This window comes from Nicotiana tabacum, chromosome 13 (assembly GCF_000715075.1).
Source record: "Nicotiana tabacum cultivar K326 chromosome 13, ASM71507v2, whole genome shotgun sequence".
Taxonomy (NCBI): Eukaryota; Viridiplantae; Streptophyta; class Magnoliopsida; order Solanales; family Solanaceae; genus Nicotiana; species Nicotiana tabacum.
In genome coordinates this window covers 7,355,545-7,378,988 of record NC_134092.1, presented here as the reverse complement: position 1 = coordinate 7,378,988, position 23,444 = coordinate 7,355,545, and the positions used below count along the sequence as shown (strand labels likewise).

General features: G+C 36.2%; 1 protein-coding gene across 1 annotated transcript; it reads right to left on the bottom strand.

The window, feature by feature from the left end:
* Nucleotides 1-15,037: 15,037 nt before the first annotated feature.
* LOC107818185 (putative inactive DNA (cytosine-5)-methyltransferase DRM3) lies at nt 15,038-22,933 on the bottom strand. Its single transcript, XM_016644131.2, has 11 exons — nt 22,703-22,933; nt 21,115-21,259; nt 20,911-21,039; nt 20,638-20,734; nt 20,366-20,412; nt 19,090-19,194; nt 18,188-18,287; nt 17,829-17,944; nt 17,281-17,383; nt 17,033-17,100; nt 15,038-16,497 (listed from the first exon to the last, which is right to left on the bottom strand). Exons 2-11 carry the CDS (start codon nt 21,115-21,117, stop codon nt 15,148-15,150), a joined length of 2,118 nt encoding a protein of 705 aa, XP_016499617.1. The 5' UTR covers nt 21,118-21,259; nt 22,703-22,933; the 3' UTR covers nt 15,038-15,147.
* Nucleotides 22,934-23,444: the final 511 nt, after the last annotated feature.

The window sequence follows — 23,444 nt, the reverse complement described above, 5'->3', positions numbered from 1 at the left end:
AAGTTAATTGATTATGGTTGGATTGCCTGACAGTGGTGTCCGGCACCATCACGGCATTTTTGGATTTTGGGTCGTGACAATATGGTATCAGAGCACTAGGTTCACTTAGGTCTCACGAGTCATGAGCGAGTCTAGTAGAGTCTTGCGGATCGGTACGGAGACGTCTGTGCTTATCTTCGAGAGGCTACAGGGCTGTTAGGAATACTTCCCTTCTTGATTCCTCATCGTGCGATTCGATTCCTTTGAGGCTTATGCCTACTTTTCCTTCATATTCAATCTTATACAACGTGAAGTGCTTGATATACATTGAGGAACGAGAAAATTTTTAATGGTACTACAGATGTAGTGCAGGATGCTTCTCCCTATGTAATTAAGTGGGCTATTGTCGTCGCCTTACGGAAGGACGCTCTGTCATTTCAAATTAAGTATCAGTACTACCTAAGGTTTTGAGATTTGGCATTGATTATTATGACGATTCGTGCGTTGTTATCGCACAGTGTTTATGAAATGGTAAAATGCCCGTCTATGTGTCAGGGCAGTAAATGACTTGAAAGAAGGTTTTTCTCAGTACATGATTCAGAGGTTCCATGTTTTAATTCCAGCAGAGAAAAGGCAATCGAACTATGAATGTTCGGGTTTGGGGTTGATGGAGTAACGAAACTTGATATTTTCGAGTGTGGTAGAATTCTCAATTTTGATGTGGTGTCATCGCCTTGTAAAATGCGTTAGGGTTTGTAGTGTTATAGTTTTCTTCAACTCGCCTTCACGACGGGGTGTTAGGAATTGGTATAAGGGAAGTAGTCGTTAGAGATCGCGGTGTGCAGTGATTCAAGATCGAAGCAGCATTTCTAGTATTGATGTCTTGAGAAGGATGGTCTTCAGAAAGGTTTAAAGTTGGTAATGAGCTATTGGTTCAAGAGCTACAGAGACGGTTTTTGAGTTAAGGCAACAACTGGAAAGCGAAGGATGAGGAAGGACATGGGGAAGGTGCCTTGCAGTGGTTAGGTTCCAAAAAAGCCAAGTGTAAGAAAACAGAAGTCGAGTAGTTGCTTAAAAGAGAAAGGTTTGACCAAAGTGGGAGAGTTGCAAGGTAGCATAGGGGTTACATGGTAGGATGATTACACGTCTTGAGGAACGTTTGGAGTGATTTGGGATGTAGAATGGACAATGACTAGGTTTACGGAATTAAGTTGTAATATTAGCTGCTATACTAAGGAAGATTGGATACAATAGGAGGGAGTTGCTTGATATGAAGAAGGATACAACATGACTTTGGATTGGAAGGTATTGTCGCACCTCTAGTTGACGTCCATGAGGAGTGGACGGACTGGTGCAGCTGGTGAATGAGCTCGGACTCAGGACGATCTACTGATTTTGTAGTAATTGCACCCAATGCAGTGACGTTCGAATATGTCAGCATGTAATTTCCACGGGTGGGTTATCTCCTAGGAGCAGGTTAGCGGTTGCGTGGTATTGACGAAGCTTCCAGTAAGAAATTTAATATGTAAATATGGCTAATGGTTCGGAGTATTTATTAAAGGTTAATAGAAGGATTTCGAGAAAATTTGGCGAGTTGCGTGTGCAGGATCATGTCAACAATGAATAAAGAATCTCAGTAGATTCCAACAATTTTGTAATTGTAGCTTCAAACTAAGTGGGAGAGCCCCACCGTCTATGATTGGATTGTGTAGTGTCAACTTGTGCGGTTTCTGGTTATCGGTGTATTGGTGGGTCATTGCAACTAAGGAAAGAAAACATCAGTGGTAAATTGAGCAAAGTATTTGGGGAATGTGTGCCATATTTGGCCTTATTAATTCATATTCAGGTTTTTGGAAGACTCGGAGTTTATGCTTCGTGTAGATGTAATGCACAGGAAAGTGAAATAGTCGAATGTTTCCTTGATAAAGTGTCCATGTGCTAGCAGGGCCTTGGAATTGATCATATTTGGGAACAAGTCAGAGCAAGTGACTCTCAATAACGGTCCTAGTGGATTCAAAATTTAAAGTGTAGTGTCTAAGGATCTCGAGTCTGTAGTATGGTTGAGTATCGAGCTTTTGCAGCAGATTATGAAATGGGGCTCGGAGTACTCTGCGTTATCTTCAGGTTGTGGTGTAGCAATAGAGAAATGGAAGAAAATAACTTTAGATTCATAATAGAAGTATCAGAATGGGTATACCAATTGAAGATGTGAAAGTGCGCACAAGAAGAGATATGAGATAATTAGTGAGTTTTGAAATAGCGTGGTCTCGTGAAATAAGGTCACTCGGGATGAGTACGGATTTGAGTTCGTGATGTAATGAATGGAGCTATTATTATTTCTACGGCAAGTTGAGAATAAATTGAGAAAAGACGGATCGGCTAACAATGGTTGAATCGGCACGATGGTGGCAATGATCAGTTCCTTCAGCGCATTGAATTATGCATGTGATTTGTGGCGGTACATGCGAGGCTTGACGGTCGCCGTAATTGATTTTATTTGGAGGAATTCAAGTATTATGACATGTTATGTGTAGAGGGATCCCAGAAGAGTTATGGTGGTTTAGACCACTACTTGAGGCCGGTATTTTCTACTGATATGGGAATTCAATCACGTATTGCAATGGTTCTCTTGAAATGAGTTAAGAAGATGGTTTCTATATGATGAAGTGTTTACCCTATTAGTGGTTCGGGAGTTATGATGGAATTCTTGTACTCCTGCGCATTCGCGTGGGTAAGTGCACTAAGTAGCATGGGATTCGAAAGTTGAGGATTTAAGATTTCGGTTCGGTGTTGACAAGGATATCATGAGCTCGGATGAGCAGGAAAGGGATTTAGATGTTTAAAGTAAGATGGTATTATTTTTGGCATCATCTAAGGTCGATGCCAGGTGTAAGAGACCTTGTGTATTGATTTGTGGATTCTTGATATGCTTTATAGCATTAGTGTAACCGGTAGCATGGATGTGCAGACTTGTTACCTGGTGCGAAAGGTCGTGGGAGCATGTCTCACGGAAAGATTGTGTAAGAGTGACATGTAGTCACTTGATTGAGTGAAGATTGAAACCAAGTATAAAGATTGTGGTAATATCGCTGATTCGAGAATTTATGCCTGGAAGGCACTTGGTTCATTTGGTTGTTGACTATGGAAGTATTGTTCCGGTTATGATGGCTATTCTTGTATGTTATGGAAAAAAGGGTTATTATGGATACTTGAAAGGTTATTATCCTAGTACGATGCGATCAGAATCGGTTTGAGGTTTATGGATGGATTTGAATATTCATATGGGCTTTATATCAGGCCGGATGTGTTCATTTCAGCATAACCACTCCCTATGGAGGAGTATTCAGATGTTGGATATAGTTTCGTCGTCGGTTATTTCATGTAATACTATATTGTGCCATGTGATTTATGAAACGGCTTGATAAAATTCTTATGTGTTGAGGTTTCGCGTAGCGATGGTGTTATGTGAGCAGGATGACTCTTTAGATTCAGATCATATGTCGCACCTTAGTTGTGCTTGAGTTTTGTAGCGTATGGTGCTGTCAGTCCTTCCAAGGATGGTATTATGCACTTAGCGTGCTTGTGTCTGATGTTCGGATATTTTGTAAGTAATGAGCATTCTAGCTCGGTAAGTATTTTTTTATATAGATTCTTTTGTGTGGATCGGGTTGCACGCCGCAACAGTGTGATGTTGAGTACAGTTCCCTATATTCTATTTTATGTGTTTTTGTGTCCCATTTTTCTGAGGAAGGTTCATGACACCTTTTCAGTTGTTTAATAGTCACGTTGGTTGAGTAATCCTTTCCATAGTCTGTTTTCCTTATGTATCGCAATCGTGTCCGTAGCTTATTAGCTCATTGTGGCGTCATATGAGACTTTTTGTCATGTCTGAGGTGGCTTATTGCCTGAGCAGCTTATACTAAGTAAGACGAGGTTATTGGATCCGGGATCAATATGATCAGATTATATGAAGTATAATAAAGAGCAAATACCATTATTTGGTCCATAATGAGGCAATGGTTCTTGCCAGAAGGAGAAACTCAATAATTAGTTGACTCAGCAGATGGTTATGAATTTCTACACACTTCTTCCATCGTGGAAGCAGTTCAAGAGTTGGAACAGGACTTATATGTATCATGAGGTGTGTTGTGAACATCAGATTCGTGGAATTTTGGGCTATTGTTATCAGAGAATGTTATTATAGTCATGTGAATGATGCGGAGCATGGTCTAAATTCAACAAAGGTATGCAATCCTGTATTGGTGCATCGTGTAGTGATTGATACGACATTCATAGGTTGGAAACAAGCATGGTGGAGAATTCTGGATATTAGAATTGGGCTCTAAGGCTTATTTGCCTAAATAAAGGGGAGGATTTTCAGATTGGCTCGAGTTAATGTGCTCAACTGGGTGTGGTAGCACGGGTAGGTGCACGAGGTGTTAAACAGTAATTTTGGATAACTCCGGAACACTCCTTAGCACGTTCGAGGACGAACGTATATTTAAGTGGGAGAGAATGTAACGACCCAACCGGTTGTTTCGACTTTTAAAAACCTGTTCCCTAAAATAAAACTCCCTGAACATGCTTTTAATGATTTATGATTTGCGGGGATGATTGGTTCGGGATTTGGAAGTGTTTGGGTTGAAACCGGAACACTTGGTTCCTTAAGTTGGCCTTAAAGTGTTAAGTTTGACTTCGGTCAACATTTTGAGAAAACAACCTCGGAATAGAATTTTGACGATTCCAACAGCTCCGTATGATGATTTTGGACTTAGGAGCGTGTTCGGAATTTTATTTGAAAGTCCGTAGTTAAATTAGGCTTGAAATGGCTAAAATAGGAATTTAAGTTTGGAAGTTTGACCGGGGAGTTGACTTTTTGATATCGGTGTCGGAATCCAGTTCTGAAAATTTTCATAGTTTCGTTATGTCATTTATGACTTGTGTGCAAAATTTGAGGTCAATCGGACTTGAATTGATAGGTTTCGGTACATAATGTAGAAGTTGAAAATCTTAAGTTTCATTAAGCTTGAATTGGGAGATAATTTGTGATTTTAGCATTGTTTGGTGTGATTTAAGGGTTCAACTAAGTTCGTATAATATTTTAGAACTTATTGGTAAAATTGGTTGAAGTCCCTAGGGGCTCGGGTGAGTTTCGGACAGCTAACAGATCACTTTTGGCCTTTAGAATACTGCTGATAACTGCTGGTATTTTCTTCTGGTATCCTTATACGCGATTGCGTAAGTTGGTCTGCGATCGCATAGAGTAATTAGGACAGAGGTGGATTTGTTCTACGCGATTGCGTGAATGGGGTTGCGATCGCGTAGGCTTAATTTGGGCAGCTGTGAATTTGTTCACTATGATCGCGTGGACACGTCCGCGATCGCGTAGGATTAGCCAGTGTGTGTATCGCGATCGCATGTCATTGTATGCGATCACGTAGAGTCAGAACCTGGTGCATCGCGATTGCGGTGGACTTGATGCGATCGCGTAGGGTTAATGTTTGGGCAGAGAAATTTGTACTACGCGATCGCGTGAGGAAGTTCGCGATCGCGTAGAAGAAATCACTGGGCAGAGAGTTTAAGTTCTGAAAATGGGACTTCCATTTTTAACGATTTGGAGCTCAGATATAGGCGATTTTTTGGAGATTTTCAGAGAAAACAATGGGGTAAGTGTTTTTAACTCAATATTGGTTAAATTACCTGAATCCATCCCTGTTTTTATCATTTAATTGGTGAATTGAGTTGGAAAAGTTTGAAAAACCCTCTTGGATAGATTTGAGGATTTGAGGGTCGAATTGTTATCGGAATTTAGTGATTTTGGTATGGGTAGACTCGTGGTTGAGTGGGTGTCCATATTTCGTAACTTTTGCCGGATTTCCGAGACGTGAGTCCCACGGACGAATCTTTAATTAATTTTGAAATTTTTATTGAAAATGTAGTATTTTCTTATAGAATTGATTCCTATTATTTTTAGTGATTGTATCGAATTATTTTTGGCTAGATTCGAGCTAGACAGAGTTGGATAATCGTGAAAAAGACCTTCTAGTAGATTAAATTGGAGCAAGACGAGGTAAGTCTCTTGTCCAATCTTGTGAGGGGGAAATTACCTCATAGGTGATTAAAATTAAATAATTATTGCTAATTGTGGGGGCTACGTACGCACGAAGTGACGAGAGTCCGTGCGTAGCTACTATTAATACTAAAGTCCGGGAAGTTTAGGACTCAAAGCATGAATTACTTGTGTAAACTGTATTCCTTGATTAATTAAATATTAATTGATATATATGAATATATTGTGAATTGTTAGATAAAGATATTAAAGGATGAAAATCTCATATGCTTGATTTTCTGTTTAAATCAATTAATTGTTAAAAGAAATTGTTCTCCTCCCAAATTTATCTCATAATAAATATACTCTCCTTCCGGAGGTACATAAGAAAATGTCCTCCTTTCTTATGGAGCGGGCCCAACGCCTCGGCAGGATAGATGCATCTATGGATCACGCCGCACGTTCCTCGACAGTGTACGTGACACTCTGGATCTGGCCGTACGTCCTCGGCAAAAATCGTGCTTAATAATAATAATTACACGATACTTTAATAATTTATTTCAGCTTGCGAAGCTAATTGATAAATTAAAAAATCCTTAAAATTTAATGAATTATTATCCTTGCTTGTTAAGGAATTAATTGTTATTCCTGTAAATGAGATTTAAATGATAAATTAAAAATTTATTAAAATTGAATTGCAGCTTGTAAAGCTATTTGATAAATGGGAAGTTTTATTGAAATTGCATGATTTAAATAAATAAATTGGAAAATTATTGCATTTGAAATTTTTTTTTTATTTTTGCTAATTGAATAAAATTATTGTTAACTCTGTGAACCATGCTGATTTGGATAATTATAATTTATTTTAATTATTATTGACCCATAGTGAGTGTCAAAGTCGGTTATCTCGTCTCTACCACTTCGAGATTATGCTTGATACTTACTGGGTACACGTTATTTTTGTACTCATACTGCACTTGCTGCATATTTTATTGTGCAGGTACATATATGTATAGTGGCTTTGTGGGTGCAGAGGTGTGGTTAATAATTGTGGGGACATAGGTGAGCTGGATTCTATATTACGATCCGCAGCTATCAGAGTCTCCTTCAGAGTTATTAAATTTTCCTGTCTAATTTGTATTCTGGACAGATGTTGTATTTTATTTTTAATTTCCTAGTAAATGCTCATGCACTTGTGACACCAGATTTTGAGAATAGTTGTGAATTGTTTAGAAATTTAACTGCAAAAATATTTATCAGTTACTCTATGAGTTTTATCTCTACAAATGACAATTGGTTATGACTGCTGAGTTGGCTTCAATTATTATAAATGAATTACCTCATTTATTTCTATTATTGTTGTTGCTACTAATATTGCGTACATGTTAATGTAAGGACCCGTTTTAGCCTCGTCACTACTTCGTCGAAGTTAGGCTCAGCACTTACCAGTACATGGGGTCGGTTGTACTGATACTACACTCTGCACTTCTTGTGTAGATTTCGGAGTTGGTCCTAGCAGCGCACCATAGACTTGCTCGAATTTCAGCTACCAGAGGAGACTTGAGGTATAACTGCATGGCGTCCGCAGTTCTGAAGTCCCCGTCTATTTTACTTTAGCTGTATGTTAATTTCTAGACAACTTTATTTTATTTAGACCTTTATTTATATTATTCTAGATGCTTTTGCACTTGTGACACCAATTCTGGGATGGTATTTAGACACCGTTATTTTTACGGATTATTTCACGATATTTCAAACTTTACTTCCGCTTTTGGTTCCTTGATTATTAATAATGTAAAGATTGTTTAAAAATTGGTTAATATTATTCTAACGTTGGCTTGTCTAGCAAGTGAAATGTTAGGCGCCATCACGGTCCGAAGGTGGGAATTTCGGGTCATAACATTGACCCATCTATTTCACTTTATATGTTATTTTTCCTCTTTTTTATAGTGTTGATTCTCATATTAATGTCTTAATAACGTTATTTTATGTGTTATATATGTTTTTGTGCAATGGGTACTGTATATCCACCTTCCTAATAAGGGGATGAAGTGTTGTATAAACCGATGGCCTCATGGTATTTCTATGAACAATGACTTTGTTTGTTTGATTATTTACCTTGATAAAAGATCAAAATGTTTGTTGAAAAAATAAGTTTTTTTTTATATATTTATTTTGTGGATTAAATCATCTCTATAACAAGATCCAAGCTCTTGATAGCATGGAAAGTAAGATCATGATATTTAAAAAGTCACACTTATTGGCTACATGTTAACCCCTTCAATTGTTGTCCAATTAACTGAATTTTATGTATATGTAATCAGTGTTTAAAAAGCTTTTCTGGGACTCGGCTCGGGGCGGGGCACTATCAAAACGCCTTGAGGTTCATGTGTGGGGCTTATGCCCCTAAGCGCCCGACTGTGCGCCCTAAACACGCCTAACACTCAATGCTCAAGACTCGCCCAAAAGTTCCTATGAAAATCATGTGTTGAATTCACTAATTAGCACTGTTGACTCTCAAACTACTTTAATAAATGAATGATTAAAGTTTTATTTTATCTATAGGAATATGAAAATTGTGAATAACTCAAATAATGAACCATAGTATTGCACATTTACTCATTGAGAACATCGTGAAGGTAAATATCATTTGAATATTTCTTTTGAAAAAGATAACCAACATTTATATCTTTACTAGATAGATCTTCATGTCTTAATTCTATGTCTCTCAAAATTATCATACATTTATTATTTTACTATTTAAATAATTTATATTACTCATGAAGAAGTAATATTTTAAATTACAGTGTTGATAAAATATATTGAATATTTACTTTTAAGAAAGTAAAATATACAATATGAAAATATTTTATAAGAAATTATGATTTTTAACTGTTTGAAAATTAAGACGTTATAGTTAATTTACATTTTATAGTAATTTCAATAGTATTGCATATTTGTACTTGTAAAACATGCTAGATATTTTATTTTATATAAGTTACTTTAGTTCTTTTTAATTTTTTGAACTTTTAATGTATCTTTAATATTTTTTTGTGTTATAATGCTATATTATTAATTCATAAATTTAAAAAATTAAAGATCTGTAAGGCTTACTGTCACGACTCAAAATTCCACCACCAGCGTCGTGATGGCACCTAGTCTCTAAGACTAGGTAAACCGATTTCCATTACATTTCGAAGCCATTTTGTTTTTAATAAACGAAACCAACAACGAAAATAATTATAACAACCTCCCAAGACTGGTAGTACTGAGTCACGAACTCTAACATAATACATGAAATAATTTCAATGATCGAATACTCAATACTGTTTGATTAAAAATTAACAGTACAATAAAATGAATAGACTCCAAGGGACTGCGACGACCAAGCAGCTCTACCTTGAATCTTTGCGATCACACTTTAACTCTATCCAGGTCTGATACCTCCAATACCTGGCTCTGCACAAAAATGTGCAGAAGTATAGTATGAGTACACCACGGTCGGTACCCAGCAAGTATCAAGACTAACCTCAGTGGAGTAGAGACGAGGTATAGTCAAGACACTCACTAGTCAAACAACCTGTACAATATAGCAGTATACAAAGTACTGAAAAACAACTAGCAATGATAACAACAAACTCAACCAGTGATATAACAACAAGGCTATAAGAACATCATAATTATTACTCAGGCGAATAAGGAACACAAGTACAATCAACAAGTCAAGTCCTTCAAATATAAATCCTTCACATATTATTCTTTAAGATAAATATCTTTCGAATATACTTCTTTTGAATAATTATCTTTCAAATATAATTCTTTTCAATAAATATATTTTCAAGTAAAAGTCACCATGTGACACCTCATTTCACAATCATAAAAATTACGGGTCTCAGCCCACTTTCATATTTTTCACGGCACCTCGTGCCCATATTTCTATCACCATCACACCGACAACTCACGTGTCAATAATAAAATCATCATATTTTTTTCCGGTACCTCATGCCTATATTATTTTCATAACTGCACGGACAACTCACGTACCAAAATATCAATGTATATAAGATCCGCATTATCAATTTATTTTCAATAAAGTAAGGTTAAAAATCTTTAAATCAAGTAAGAAATCAACAAAAAGATAAGTTTATTTTAGAAATCGTTTGATTGAGAAAAAATAACATTTCCATTAAAATAAAGCATCAGCTAAACTATTGATTTGGATATAGAATTTATTAAATTAAACATACTAGAAATTTTTCTTTTATTTAAAATAACTCAATCATCAAAAACAAGTATAACCGAAAAATACAAATCCTCAAAGTCTTGTACGAAAAAGTCAAGGTCAATACAATACACCAAGAAATATAAAACAGTTAATATTAAGTCAAATAATACATCACGAAAAATACAAAAATTTATAAATTACGGGAAAAAAACAAAATAACCAAGGGCAAGTGCAAACATAGTCCTGAAGAAATTGCTCAACAGGGGATCTCCCGAGGTACCGCCTCGTAGTCCCAAAATAAATATGTAACAATAACAATGCCCCCAGGCCATCACAAATCAATCCCCGACATAGCCTCCCTTGTCTCGCCACGTGTGCAATAGTAAAGTAAATGCCCGCCTTGTCTCACCACACGTGCATAATAATGTTCTCACCTTGTCTCGCCACATGCGCAAACTCACATATATATAAATAGCCCGCCTTGTCACGCCGCATGTGCATAAATCAATAGTAATAATAGCACGGCAGAAACCTCGTGCAAACACCCAAACATAACTCCCACAATATAATGTGCTAATATTACATCTCATAAATTGTACCTCAAGTGCTCAAATATTATAGCATAGCATAGATTGCACATCAAATGCTCAATTATTACAACTTATCACAGATTTTACATCAAGTGCTCAAATATTACAACTTATTATAAATTGCACATCAAGTGCTCAATTATTACAAATTATCACAAATTGCACATCAAGTGCTTAAATATTATAACTTATCACAGTTTGCACATCAAGTGCTCAAATATCACAACTTGCCACAAAAATCAACACTACCTTATTTTTCACAATAAGGAGTCTATGGCTCGACCATAATGTGCACAAAAATCTTAACAAAATATCCGAAAGTGAACAACTCAACAAAATAATATTTCACATAAAAATTAAGGTGACAATCACACCAAATCATCATGTAAAAATAATTTCAGTAAATAAGGATGTAGCCATGACAAATAGAGGATTTAATAAGTGTCAATAATTTCCAATTTAATACATAAGGGCGTCAAAGGATTTTTAATCAACGAAATTCACATATATAAACCAAGTACGTACTCGTCACCTCGCATACATGGTTTTCAATTACACAATTTGCACATAAGACTCAATGCCTAAGGGGGAATTCCCCCACTCGAGGTTAAGCAAGACACTTACCTTTTTTTTTGAAGTTAGGCCGATATTCCAAAATCGCCTTCTTGCTTGAATTGACCTCCGGACGGCTCCAATATTTCTTGAGCCTTCCTTACATTACTACGAGGTTTCGAAAATTCTAGCAACTTCAATCTATTTAGAAGCATAACAAAAGTGAACCATAATTAGGAAGATTTTCATGGTTTCAGCTTATTTGAGCATTTTATCAAACACTAGGTGTGCAAATTTGGTTACAAGGTTCTTTTACAAGATTTCCTTCATTCCAAAATCCAATCTTTACTTATTTGATCTCAACAATCTTTACAGAAACCTTCTTGGTACAAGTATATATACATAATACTCTTACACCTAAGAATCATACTCCCAATCACCAATCTTTTACCCCAAACTCGAAATTGAAGACTAGGGGTTGAATCTTACCTCTTTGATGAAGATCTTGTGATTAGCTTCCTTGATTCTTGAAGATTGGATGAGTAGAATGTTAGGTTCCCTGCTTCTCTCTCTAAAATGCTCTTACCTCTCTCTAAAACCCTCAGAAAAATACCCCCAAATAAGCCTCAAAGCCTATTTATCAAAATGGGGTCGGGTTATGAAAATAGAAAAAATTAACCCTCCGAAAGCAGGTCTGCGGTCGCATAATGGACCGCAGAATGGGTATGCGGGCCGTAAAACTGATCGCAAAATCAGTGCCCAGAACTGGGCTCTTCTGGTCCATTCTGCGACCAGTTTGCAGTCGCAGAAGCAGTTTTGCGATCGCATAACTGTTTTGCGATCGCATAATTGGTCGCAGAATTGTATTTTTCCAGCCTTTGGTAATTTGGTCATAACTTTGTGTAGGAGTATCCAAATGAAGAACGTCTTGAAGCGTTGGAAACTAGACACATAGACCTTTCTTTTGATAGGTAACACACTATATAAATCTTCATATCAAGAGAGGTATGCTTGTTTGAAGTTAGGTCTTGTGCGAACTCACTTGAAACTTTAGTCTATTATGAAATTTTCAACTTCAACATTCGATGCCGAAACCTAGCGAATCAAGTCCGATTGACCTCAAATTTTGCACACAAGTCATAAGTGACATAACAGACCTATTCCAATTTTCAGAATCGGATTCCGACCTCGTTATCAAAAACTCAACCTTCGATCGAACTTTCCGAAAATCGTCTATTTTCCAACTTTCGCCAAAACGCGTCGAATTGTCCTACGGACTTCCAAATCTAAATCCGAACACGCGCCTAAGTCCAAAATCACCATACGAAGATATTGACATCATCAATATTCTATTCCGAGGTCGTTTGCTCAAAAGTCAACTATTTGGTGAACTCTTTCCATTTAAGCTTCAAAATGAGAATTTCTCTTTCAATTAAATTCTAAATCTTCCGAAGATCAAACTCGACCACACCCGCGGGTCATAATACATATTATGAAGTTGTCCGGGATCTTAAGTCTTTGAATGGGGCGTAAATTCTTAAAACGACAAGTCGGGTCGTTTCACTTACTCCCCATGTCTCGAGGATTTTGCCTCGCCCCGTATTAAGTAAAACGGCCCACCTCACGCCCTCGCCTTTTAAAACACTATATGTAATATAAATATTGAGCAAGATCTAAATAGGCTAATGTTCTTAAATTGGTACTCCATTACATCACTCTTCATATATCTCATGCATGCACGTTTTAAGACATTAGAACACAAAAATTCTTAAATACTTCTATGATTTATTAAGAATGGAAGTATTTGATTTCTTGTTGGAATAGGAGTACTGTGGCTATTAGTGTTCTTGAATAGTAAGTTTTTAATATTCCCAAATCCCGAAGAAATTAACATGAATAATTTGACTGAGTGTGCAGTTGAGAACTACATCATGTATATCAATTTCATTGAATTTTTGGTGCATACTAAACAAAGAATCTGATGTTCCGATGAAGTGCATAAGCTTGTGTTTTCCATGTGTGATTATTTATTATCCTTTGGAATATTTCTTTCGTTATATATAGCAGATATACGAACAATATGTTGTTTATTTATTGGCTTTCAAGGCAAGCAAGAAGCCAAGGATCATATTATATGGTTTTTATAATGTGTAGTTACATATTATTCTTTAGTTTTTACTTTATTGCTCAAAAACATGTTTTAATAATCTTATATGGTGTTTTTTGAAAAAGATTGCACTAAATGACTCGTGGTTTTATTTAAAATTTTGTACTAAATGACTCATGGGTGTTTAAATATTTTGTACTAAATAATTTGAGATTAAAGGCGGATCCAAGATTTAAATTCTATGGGTTCAAGCTTTAAGATTTTAGCATTCAATTCATTCACTTGTGGGATTACACTAGATTGTTGTTGTTGTTTGTTTGTTTTATTGAACCCATTATGTTTTTAAAGTTATAGATTCATATTACTATTTGTTACAATTTTAGTGAATTTTCACACATTAATTATGCTCAGCGTCTTACATAAGTCCTATACCATAACACTGGATCTGTCCCTACGCGGGATACACGTGCAACGTACGTGGCGAGAGACTAGTTCTATAATAGATCGAAACACACTGATATCGTAAGAAAATCTTTACACTATCATTACATATTACTTAAACGCTACCTAAAACTGCAACTCTACATGCAAACCTTTCTAAATGCCATTGATAGGATATGAAAGTTTGGCTAACATTTTAGAGTTGTGCATCATTGCTAAAGAAAACGATTGGTAACTTCATTGACATGCCTTCAAGATAAGGACATTGTGAAGATGAGATATTGTAATGTGTTGAGGAGAACGATGTCGAAAACTAATTCGAAGAAGGGATGCAAATTTTGGTCTATGCAGAATAATGTCCACAGTGCACAGTTACAGCTTGTCGATATCTTTTGATGAATACAATGTTTGGATAGATTGTATCGTTTACCGTTATTTCATGATATCATGCACCAGCAATATGAAAGAATAAATTTGCAATATTATTAAAAAAAAAAAAATATGATACGGGGTAAATTTATTATTTAAAAAGGTAGGGTAAATGATAAAATAAAATTATTTAATAATAGTGAAGGGTGAGTGAAAGAAAAAGATAAGATAACGACGCGACCACACCAAATCGATCGTTACATAAAGTAGCACATTTCGTCGTTACGTAACGACGTATTTAACAATACAATACAATAAAATTTAAGCAACAACAAAACAAACATCGTATTTAAAATAACAATACGATACAATACAATACAATACAATAGGTAACGACCATCCAAACAAGCTGTTAATGCATCACGTCTTCAATTTCTGAGAGAAACCCTATGTTAATTTACCATAACTACACGATAGGTTGAGGTAAAAATACAGATCGCATAACTACTGTTTAAGTAATAAATCTTAGATAAAGATATATGTCACACTCCTAAACAAAGGCGTTATAAAGATATCTCCTCAAGAGGACAGTACAGTACAAATGTCTCTTCTCAAGAATCGCCTTTGTCAACTCAGTTGAAGAAATCCATGAATGCAATATAATAACGTGCACGACAACTACTAAAATAGATAATCTGAAAACTAAATAATGTTATAGGCAACCCTTCTCCATTTAAGCTTTCATATATTAGAACAACTTCGGAGTCATAAACCAGGACAACATACTATTAAGTTCAGTTAATTGTCCCTACACAATAAAAAGCTAAGGAACTTGTTAGTTTCGCCCCATTGCATTTCTTACACGTTGCAGGACACGCACAAACTCGTGAAACAACATGAAATCTAAACTTGCATGACTATCAGTATCTGCAAATAAATTACCTTTAGAAGAGTATGTACATGGACTCTGGCATATGATGAAATCAAAACCACCAAACTTCTTTATCAAGACCTCTACCTTGTTACTGGTCAACTTCTGAATGTCTTCAATCTGCACAAGTTCTCCTGTTTGTCCCGAACTACTCCACCATTGCTTGAGAATTCTCCGGTTTTTCTCAGAAGCCTCAACGGAGACAACAACTTTTAAGCGAATTCCAAGGCGATGCAATGCAATTTCAGCTCCACCAGTTCCGGTAAAGATTGACAAAACTGTCAATCCTCCAGGGTACAGAGACTTCAATACAGAGAGACGATAAGCCAATGTATCTATCTGGAAGCAATGTTTCAGCGATAGAAGTCTTTCCATCAGGCTAAACCCAGCATTTCGAGTGTGATTTTCTGGGTAGCCAAGAATGCGTTCTATTTGTTCTGGCCCTACAGGTGCCAATTTGTAGCGACCAACCCAGACTAGATTCAATATCTGGCACTGGTGGAGGATATCCCTCTGTCTGTCAACTGCAGGAAACCCCTGGGAATCACTTACTGTTCTTTCAAGCCTATCACAAAGCTGAGATATACAAGAAGTCTCAGAATTGATGCAGCTCAAGTGTTGTCTGGTATCCCATGATGGCCACCATTTTTTGCTATTAGGAACTGCTTCTTGAATTGTCATTGGTGGTTTTGGAACAATGTGAAATCGATTTTCAGTAGGAAGATTATGTACATAACCTTCTTTACGACTCAGAGCTGAGAAAAGTTGAGTATTAACAAATTCTGGCTCAATGGCATGCAAAAACTGAGAGATTCTTACCCAAGAGTCGTGAGATAAGTTCATTACATTCCCATAAAAGAAATAGGGAGCTTTAGCCGCTTCCTTATCAAGGGTCCTGCATGATTTGGGCATAGACAATTTCGGTGTCTCTTGGCAATCCAGCACTCTTGATCTTTGGTGAATTGCTCTTCGAGAAACCGGAGTCCTCGTGGTGTTGAATGGCCCTAAGTTTCTAGTGGTCATTTCTTGCCATGCAGGGCCAAGAGAACTGCTAAAGGCTTCATCAAACTCTGGTTTCGGTCTTTTTAAAGTGCCTATCTCATTAATATAGTTCTCCTTTGGCCGTTTCCCTTTAAGCTTTTCCAGTAGGTTAAGGTCTCTAGATTCAGAGGTATCCAGATCACATTCCTCTTTCTTAACAGCTAGTGGATGAAATCCAATTGAACCATTCCTGCCGAGAGAGTTTAAGAGATGCTGCAAACAAGTAATAAAACAAAATAAAGTTAGACAGTATTCTCAAACGGAAGCACACTATAAGGAAATAAGATCACAGATACAAAAATAGGAGAAGAACATCCATACGTCATTTGAAAAAATACAACAGTTTATCTAAATTAATCTAGTTGTACTAGTGTCTTCACAATTTTAAGCATCAGAATCACAGTAGAGAAAAAGGGCCAGAGCATGTCAATAGTTGACATCTTTGATGAGCAAAAGTGCAGCCCAAGTATCAATTCTAATATAGCGCTTCGTGCAAATAATGAAGAATAATCATCCACAAGAATTCCGTAATAGCTAATGGTGAACTACAGCTGCAACCACACCATCAGGGAGTTTCACTTAGGAAAGGCTATAAGATGATTGTCGCAATTGCTTGAAACCTCTTTGCTCCGTCATTGTCCTATTTTTGGTCCCCAACTAATTGAAGCAAGCTATCTGATCAACAAATAAGAAATTACCAAAAATTGCGAGTTTTATGGCACTACGAAAAGAAAAAAGGAGACATTACCTTGTTCATTCGTCCACTACTAGGATCTATAATTGAATTTGCAAGCTCTTCAAGAGGAACTTCAGAACCTAAAAGGCAGAATATGAAAGCTAAATGAAGCATCTGTTTAAAACCCTGGCTGAAAAAGATAGCTTAAAGACAGTAAGGATAATTAACCAAATAAGAAAGGCTGCAGTAGAAACACTGCGATTTCAAGAGGCAAATAGTTACTGGCGGAATAGACACTAGAAAAGATGTAATTTGCTCACCATACTTCTCAATAACTGCAGAAACTTCATTCTCAGAGAAACCCATTTCAAGCAATTTTAATGTCTTCTCCATGATCTTAAACATAGCCTCGGTGCTGCATTCCTAGACAACAAAGTTGATATTAATAGCTCATTCCACTTGATCAATGGTAGGAAATAAGACATTTGGTCTCATATAGTATGGAGCAGGTTAGTTATAGCAAATATTCCATTCTTAAATTACATTCAAGTCAGAAAGAAAGAAAGGAGTATAAAACAGTTATATGAAGCAATTTAATATTTGCAAGTGCAATCTTTGCTTCAGGTACATGACAAAAAGCCTCCTATAATAAATTTTAAAGACGGGTTGATTCAAAGTATCATTTTTCCATACGGTGAGCTATATGATTATTCAAATATATCTCTTTGGTAGATCTACAGCTTGGGTGATCTGTTCAGTTAATGTAACTTCAGCATATTAGCTTGACCACCTTTCTTGTACTCTTCTTATGCTTCATAGTTTTTTCTCCTACCAAATGCTCAAAAAAGAGTTAACATAAATCACTAACCTTGATCCATTCTTTAATCTCAACAACAGAATCATCACCGTCATCTTTTTTACAATTTTGAGCTATTCGAGCAGCAAAGATTACATTCACTAGTTCGTTGACAGGAGCAGCTTCACCTACATACAGGATGAGGAGTACTTAGTTTAAATGATTGCCTATTTAAAGCAAAAAGAAACAGACAACAAAGATAGCATGATTAGGAGGATTCTGCTTAACGGACTCAAGCTCAGAATTGGCTATCAGTTATACACAGCATGATTGGAAGGATTCTGCTCAAGAGATGAGAAGAACCATAATGCCACAAGAAAAATCCTAGAGCATTTTTGAAAAACACATAAAGCTACAGCTATTACACATACCAAGTTTACCGATAGCAAATTCGACTTCGTCCAAAGAGAAACTCATTGCTAATAAAGATGCTCTCTTGTCATCATGAACTCCACCACAAGGATCAGGCTCCTGCAACAGAAAAAGGTGGAGACAACCCAAGTCGCGTATCCTCTTTATCTTTCTTAATTTTAATATTATCTAAAAACACATAGGCTAAGAGCTTGAAAGCATATTACCCACAGTTTTCATTGCATAGGATTTTATTCCTAAAAATGGCATACAGACTGAAAAGCAATATGCATGAGCATGAAGTACATAGATTATTCTACCTCTAATATGCATCGGTGTGAAAAGTCGGGGTGCACATTGATATTGAAACAACGATATTCATTAGCAATGACCAATCTATCATTAAAGTGAACAGCCCATTCTTGTACCAAAAGGCTTTCTGTTCTACACACCACGTTGAGAAAGGCCAACCACTTCTTTTTTTAGTGGAGCAGTATAACTTCATTCAAAGAAATGGTTTTGAATAAAGAAACAGACTTTTCTTTCATTGCTTCTTTCACTGGCATGAACCACCTCTTATAATAACGTAGTTCTTTTCCTGGCTGGATTCTCTCTTCTATCCATCGTAGATTGTATATGAAACTTCCTCCCCAGTCTACAAAAATAATTAAAATGACCTATACAGTGGCAAAAATTGCATCTGTTTGCCTTTATACCTTCAACAATTTTTCCAACCTAATTACTTTTAAGCTATGAACCTCTTGGAATAAAAGCATCCATGTCAAGAGGACTATCCATTTATCCGAACCAAACTCCACAATTGTATTAGAAAGTTTGCAGGTTTATTCTTATAACCTAGTAAGTAGTAACCAACATTTATAGAAGCATGTAATTCACATCACGTAGAACCATATTACTTCACCTCTTTTATATGTACACCTCCGTCAAACTTGGCAGAACTGTTTGTGTCCTCATCATCACCAAACAAGCTATCCAGAGAATCTGACGATTCTGCTCTAGGAGGATCCTATTTAAGCACATCAACAACATCAGTTCTGGTTATTCTGATGATCATTATACAAATGATGGCATAAGGAATAATCTACAACTGAGCGGCACAATGTTTTGCATCCATCATTAGCACAATTTGTGAAGTGAACTATATTTTCATTGAACGCAACAAATCTACTTTGTTTCTAATATCAAACCTAACAGGAAATAAACTTGAATAGAGGAAAATCAAAGAAACTCAAGAAAATTAACCAACTATTTGAAGCACAAGCTGTCCTATGAAAACGTGGGAAGAAATGGTATAAAGGCCCTCCGGGAAGGACCCAAATGTGCCATAACTGGAAGCAAAAGATCTGTAACCACAGATGATTTTACTTATAAGTCCTCTTATTCGTCATCATACATTTCAAATGTATCACAAAATAATACCAAAAAGCAAAGAACTTGAAAGCATAAATATTATAGAAAATAGCAGGAGCAAAGCTAAATTTGACTTCATTGGTGTTTCTAAGAGAAAAAATGAAGCGAATCATTTATTTGCTTGGTAAACATGTGGGATCAGAGAAATACCTTTCTGTTTTTTGTTTTTTTTATTGTTATAAATACTTCTTTTTGTTTTTAAAGAACAAAATGAGAAGACCAAAAGTGGCCCCTTGTAACTTTTATAGTGTATATATGTCTGACCTTTTAATGAATGCACAGCATTTTGGGAAAACTAAAAGGGAAAGATAGACATTCGATTAAGGAGATAGACCAGCATATTCTATATTTCTGCTTATGATTTGAAAAAGAAAAAGATGAATAGCATAGTAAATTATTTAAGACACAGAAAGTATACTGACATTTTGCGAAAGTACTACTCACTTTACTAGTACCACAAGTAAACATATGTAGAGGGGCACTTAATAGCTACCTAACCAGACACTGAGGACCCTAGAAATAGAAGTTTTATATGTCCAACTTCTTTGATAGACTACGTTATCATTATTCTTTTCTCTGGAAATAAACATCGAATAGAAAACTTGTATGATAAGAAGTTTTACGTTGAAAGAAGTAAAAAGGTCTTGAGGGTGCTTGACAGTTAGACAAAGAGGAGTAACATGTTGCATCAACACATTATTTAACGCAAGAAAGGAGCAGCATCAAAGAAAACACAGAAGTACCACACATTAGAAATAGCTACTTACAGAATTTGCAACAAGCGTCTCCAGTAACAAGTCAATGTTGTCTTCACCTAAATTGAAAAGAAAATATCCCTTCTTACGTTACTCAACTGTAATAACAACCAAAACTTTTAACAAAATTTACGAGTTGGAATTGAAACCCTTGGTATTCTTTACTTTTTTCTTTTCTTTAAGGTGGTAGCCTTGGTATTCTTTCTCCAAAATTCAGTAGCAAAACAACTTGCCAACACAATCTCACAATAGATTAAAGCAGAAGTTAGTTTTCCACTACATACCATTTTCCTCAATTGCTTTGTCAACAAGTGATGCATTGAAACCCATAGCCAGAAGAGATGATCTCACACTGCTGCCTGATGAGCTTGCAATATTGTCCTACAGATGCATTAGCATAAAAAATAAGATGATTACAGAGGTGATGAATATTAATGCTACCACCTGATGCTAAACAATATTACCAAGGCAGCATTGTGTCGACTTCGAATAAAACATGGCAACAAAAATATTACCAAGGAGGAAATATCAGCTAAATGCATTATTTCTTTCCTTACCCCTGTAGGCCTTGTATATGTGTATAGAGATGGAAATTCACAATATGGATCTTCAACTTTAGGCATGATTCCACTCACACCTTCGGGCTTCGAAGAATTTTCACTATCTGAATATTCTGGTAACTCACACTAGAATAAACAAAGAATGATTAAGAACACAAGCAATGGAATAGCACCATACACCTTAAATGTTCATATGTATACCATTTTAATGTGAAACTGGAGGGAGCAAAGTTAGACAATTGTCTCTTATGTGCCGCAACAAAAGCATAAAACTGTGCTTTCCTTGAGCCTTTTGCAGGTAAAATTGAATAAATGATACTCAAGGGTAAAGAAAGAGCGAACAATCCTGCAGCCAAAAACAACTGAGTCATTCGAATCAAACGCTGAGTATTCATATAGCGGAGCTCAGCTTACATAGGATTGAGGCATAGTCCTTGTTGTACTCTAAGAAAACGCTGCAGCCCAGATTCATAAAGCAAAATGGAAAGCTTTGGGCAGTGTTTTTCTTTTTACAAAGTATTAAATGGGCAGAGAGTTTGAAAGGTAGTAACATGCAATGAAGTAGCAGACCAAACACTTGATAGGCGGACTCCCGTCTGATAACCACTTGCTGAGACTTTCATCTTGTATGGGTCAAGTAATAAAAACCCAAATACTAGTTACAAAGAAAGTTTTAACCTTTTTAAGTTTTGGTTACATCTTCTCTTGAAAATCCTAAAGCTTTTCTACGTGGCAATAATACCAGATGCACGCAAGCTGGCCCAGACACCACCGTCATAAAAACAAAACAACAACAACAACAACAATAATAATAATAATACCAAAATATCAAGTGTTTTTCTTTTTACAAAGTATTAAATGGGCAGAGAGTTTGAAAGGTAGTAACATGCAATGAAGTAGCAGACCAAACACTTGATAGGCGGACTCCCGTCTGATAACCATTTGCTGAGACTTTCATCTTGTATGGGTCAAGTAATAAAAACCCAAATACTAGTTACAAAGAAAGTTTTAACCTTTTTAAGTTTTGGTTACATCTTCTCTTGAAAATCCTAAAGCTTTTCTACGTGGCAATAATACCATATGCACGCAAGCTGGCCCAGACACCACCGTCATAAAAACAAAAAAACAACAACAATAATAATAATAATAATACCAAAATATCAAGTCGGTGCAATCGTCTTCATCATTATTTTAATACTCCAAAAAACCTTTTTCTTCTCCACTCGTATATTCTTTTTCTTTTCTATGAAAGTCATGGGAACCAGCTTATGCGCACCTCGACTATTCCACCGGGTACGTGCTATCTCACACCAGCAGAGGTAAGCAAAGGCTTAGGACGATGGAAAGAAATCACCCGGTGTTTTTTTGTTTATATTAATATCTCAATTACTATAAGTATTAGGTGGACTAATTATTCTAGTCCAAATTAATTCCAACCAAGTAACACTTCAACCCCCCCCCCCCCCCCCCAAAAAAAAAAAACAGTTCAAGAAAAAAGAGCTACTGGGAGGCAGTGTACAATTTAACTTGAAACAGGCAGTAATTAAGTACTTAATTCGCCAATTTTCAACAACGAAGCACATAATCAAGTAAAATACAAACGCCTAAATTTTCCACCACCTCTGCCACTGTAAAAGTCTAATAAACCATTTCAATTTTGATATTTACATAGGCATTAACCAACAGCGTCAAATTGATTATATGTTTTCATGTTCAAATGCATGAAAATTTAGAAAATTAATTGTGCATGCACAAATTTTACCGGCGGGAGAGAGAAACGAAAGCTGACCTTTAGCTGCGGCGAAACTGATCGGAGATTTCGCCGGAGGGTGAAATTCAGACTGGGAGCTTAACTCAGCAGTAGGTGAAAATAAAATATTGGAGTTCGTGTAACTTCGGGTACAGCATTTTTACCCATTTACGAAACGGGTCAAGAGGCGGAGCGAACCACGAGACGGGAGATCAACGAGTACGGGTAGATGCCATATGTTACCGATATTGTCCAAATTTTACCGTATACAGTATCCAATTACATATTTTTTTCTTTTTATTATCCTTACCTATTATTTACCCTAAAAAAAACGGATAATAATTAAATTTGTATGTATTTTAAAGATACGTGAATTTTTTCAATTCAAACGATAAAGATTGCTAGAATAAATAGGCAAAAAATGTAATAAATTATCAAATCGCTTGAAAATAAGGAGATGATTTTGGACTCGAGGGCAGCCTCGACGAGGTATACGTCTTCGATCCCGGACTTATAATAATGAAATACTGATCAACAATGTGAGAGCTATGAATAACAGAAAAATAATAGTATATTGCTTTGGGATACGTGTTATAATGTGTTCAATGAATAATTAGATCCATCTTTATATAATAGGGGAATCTCATTCTAGGTACAATTTCATAAAAGGTAAAAATCTCCCGTCTAACTAATTACTGGATTCCCGTCGGTACGTGTCGAAATTCGCGCTGTGATACCCGGTTGGTCACGGATATTACGGCATTCCGTTAATCGTGTTCGA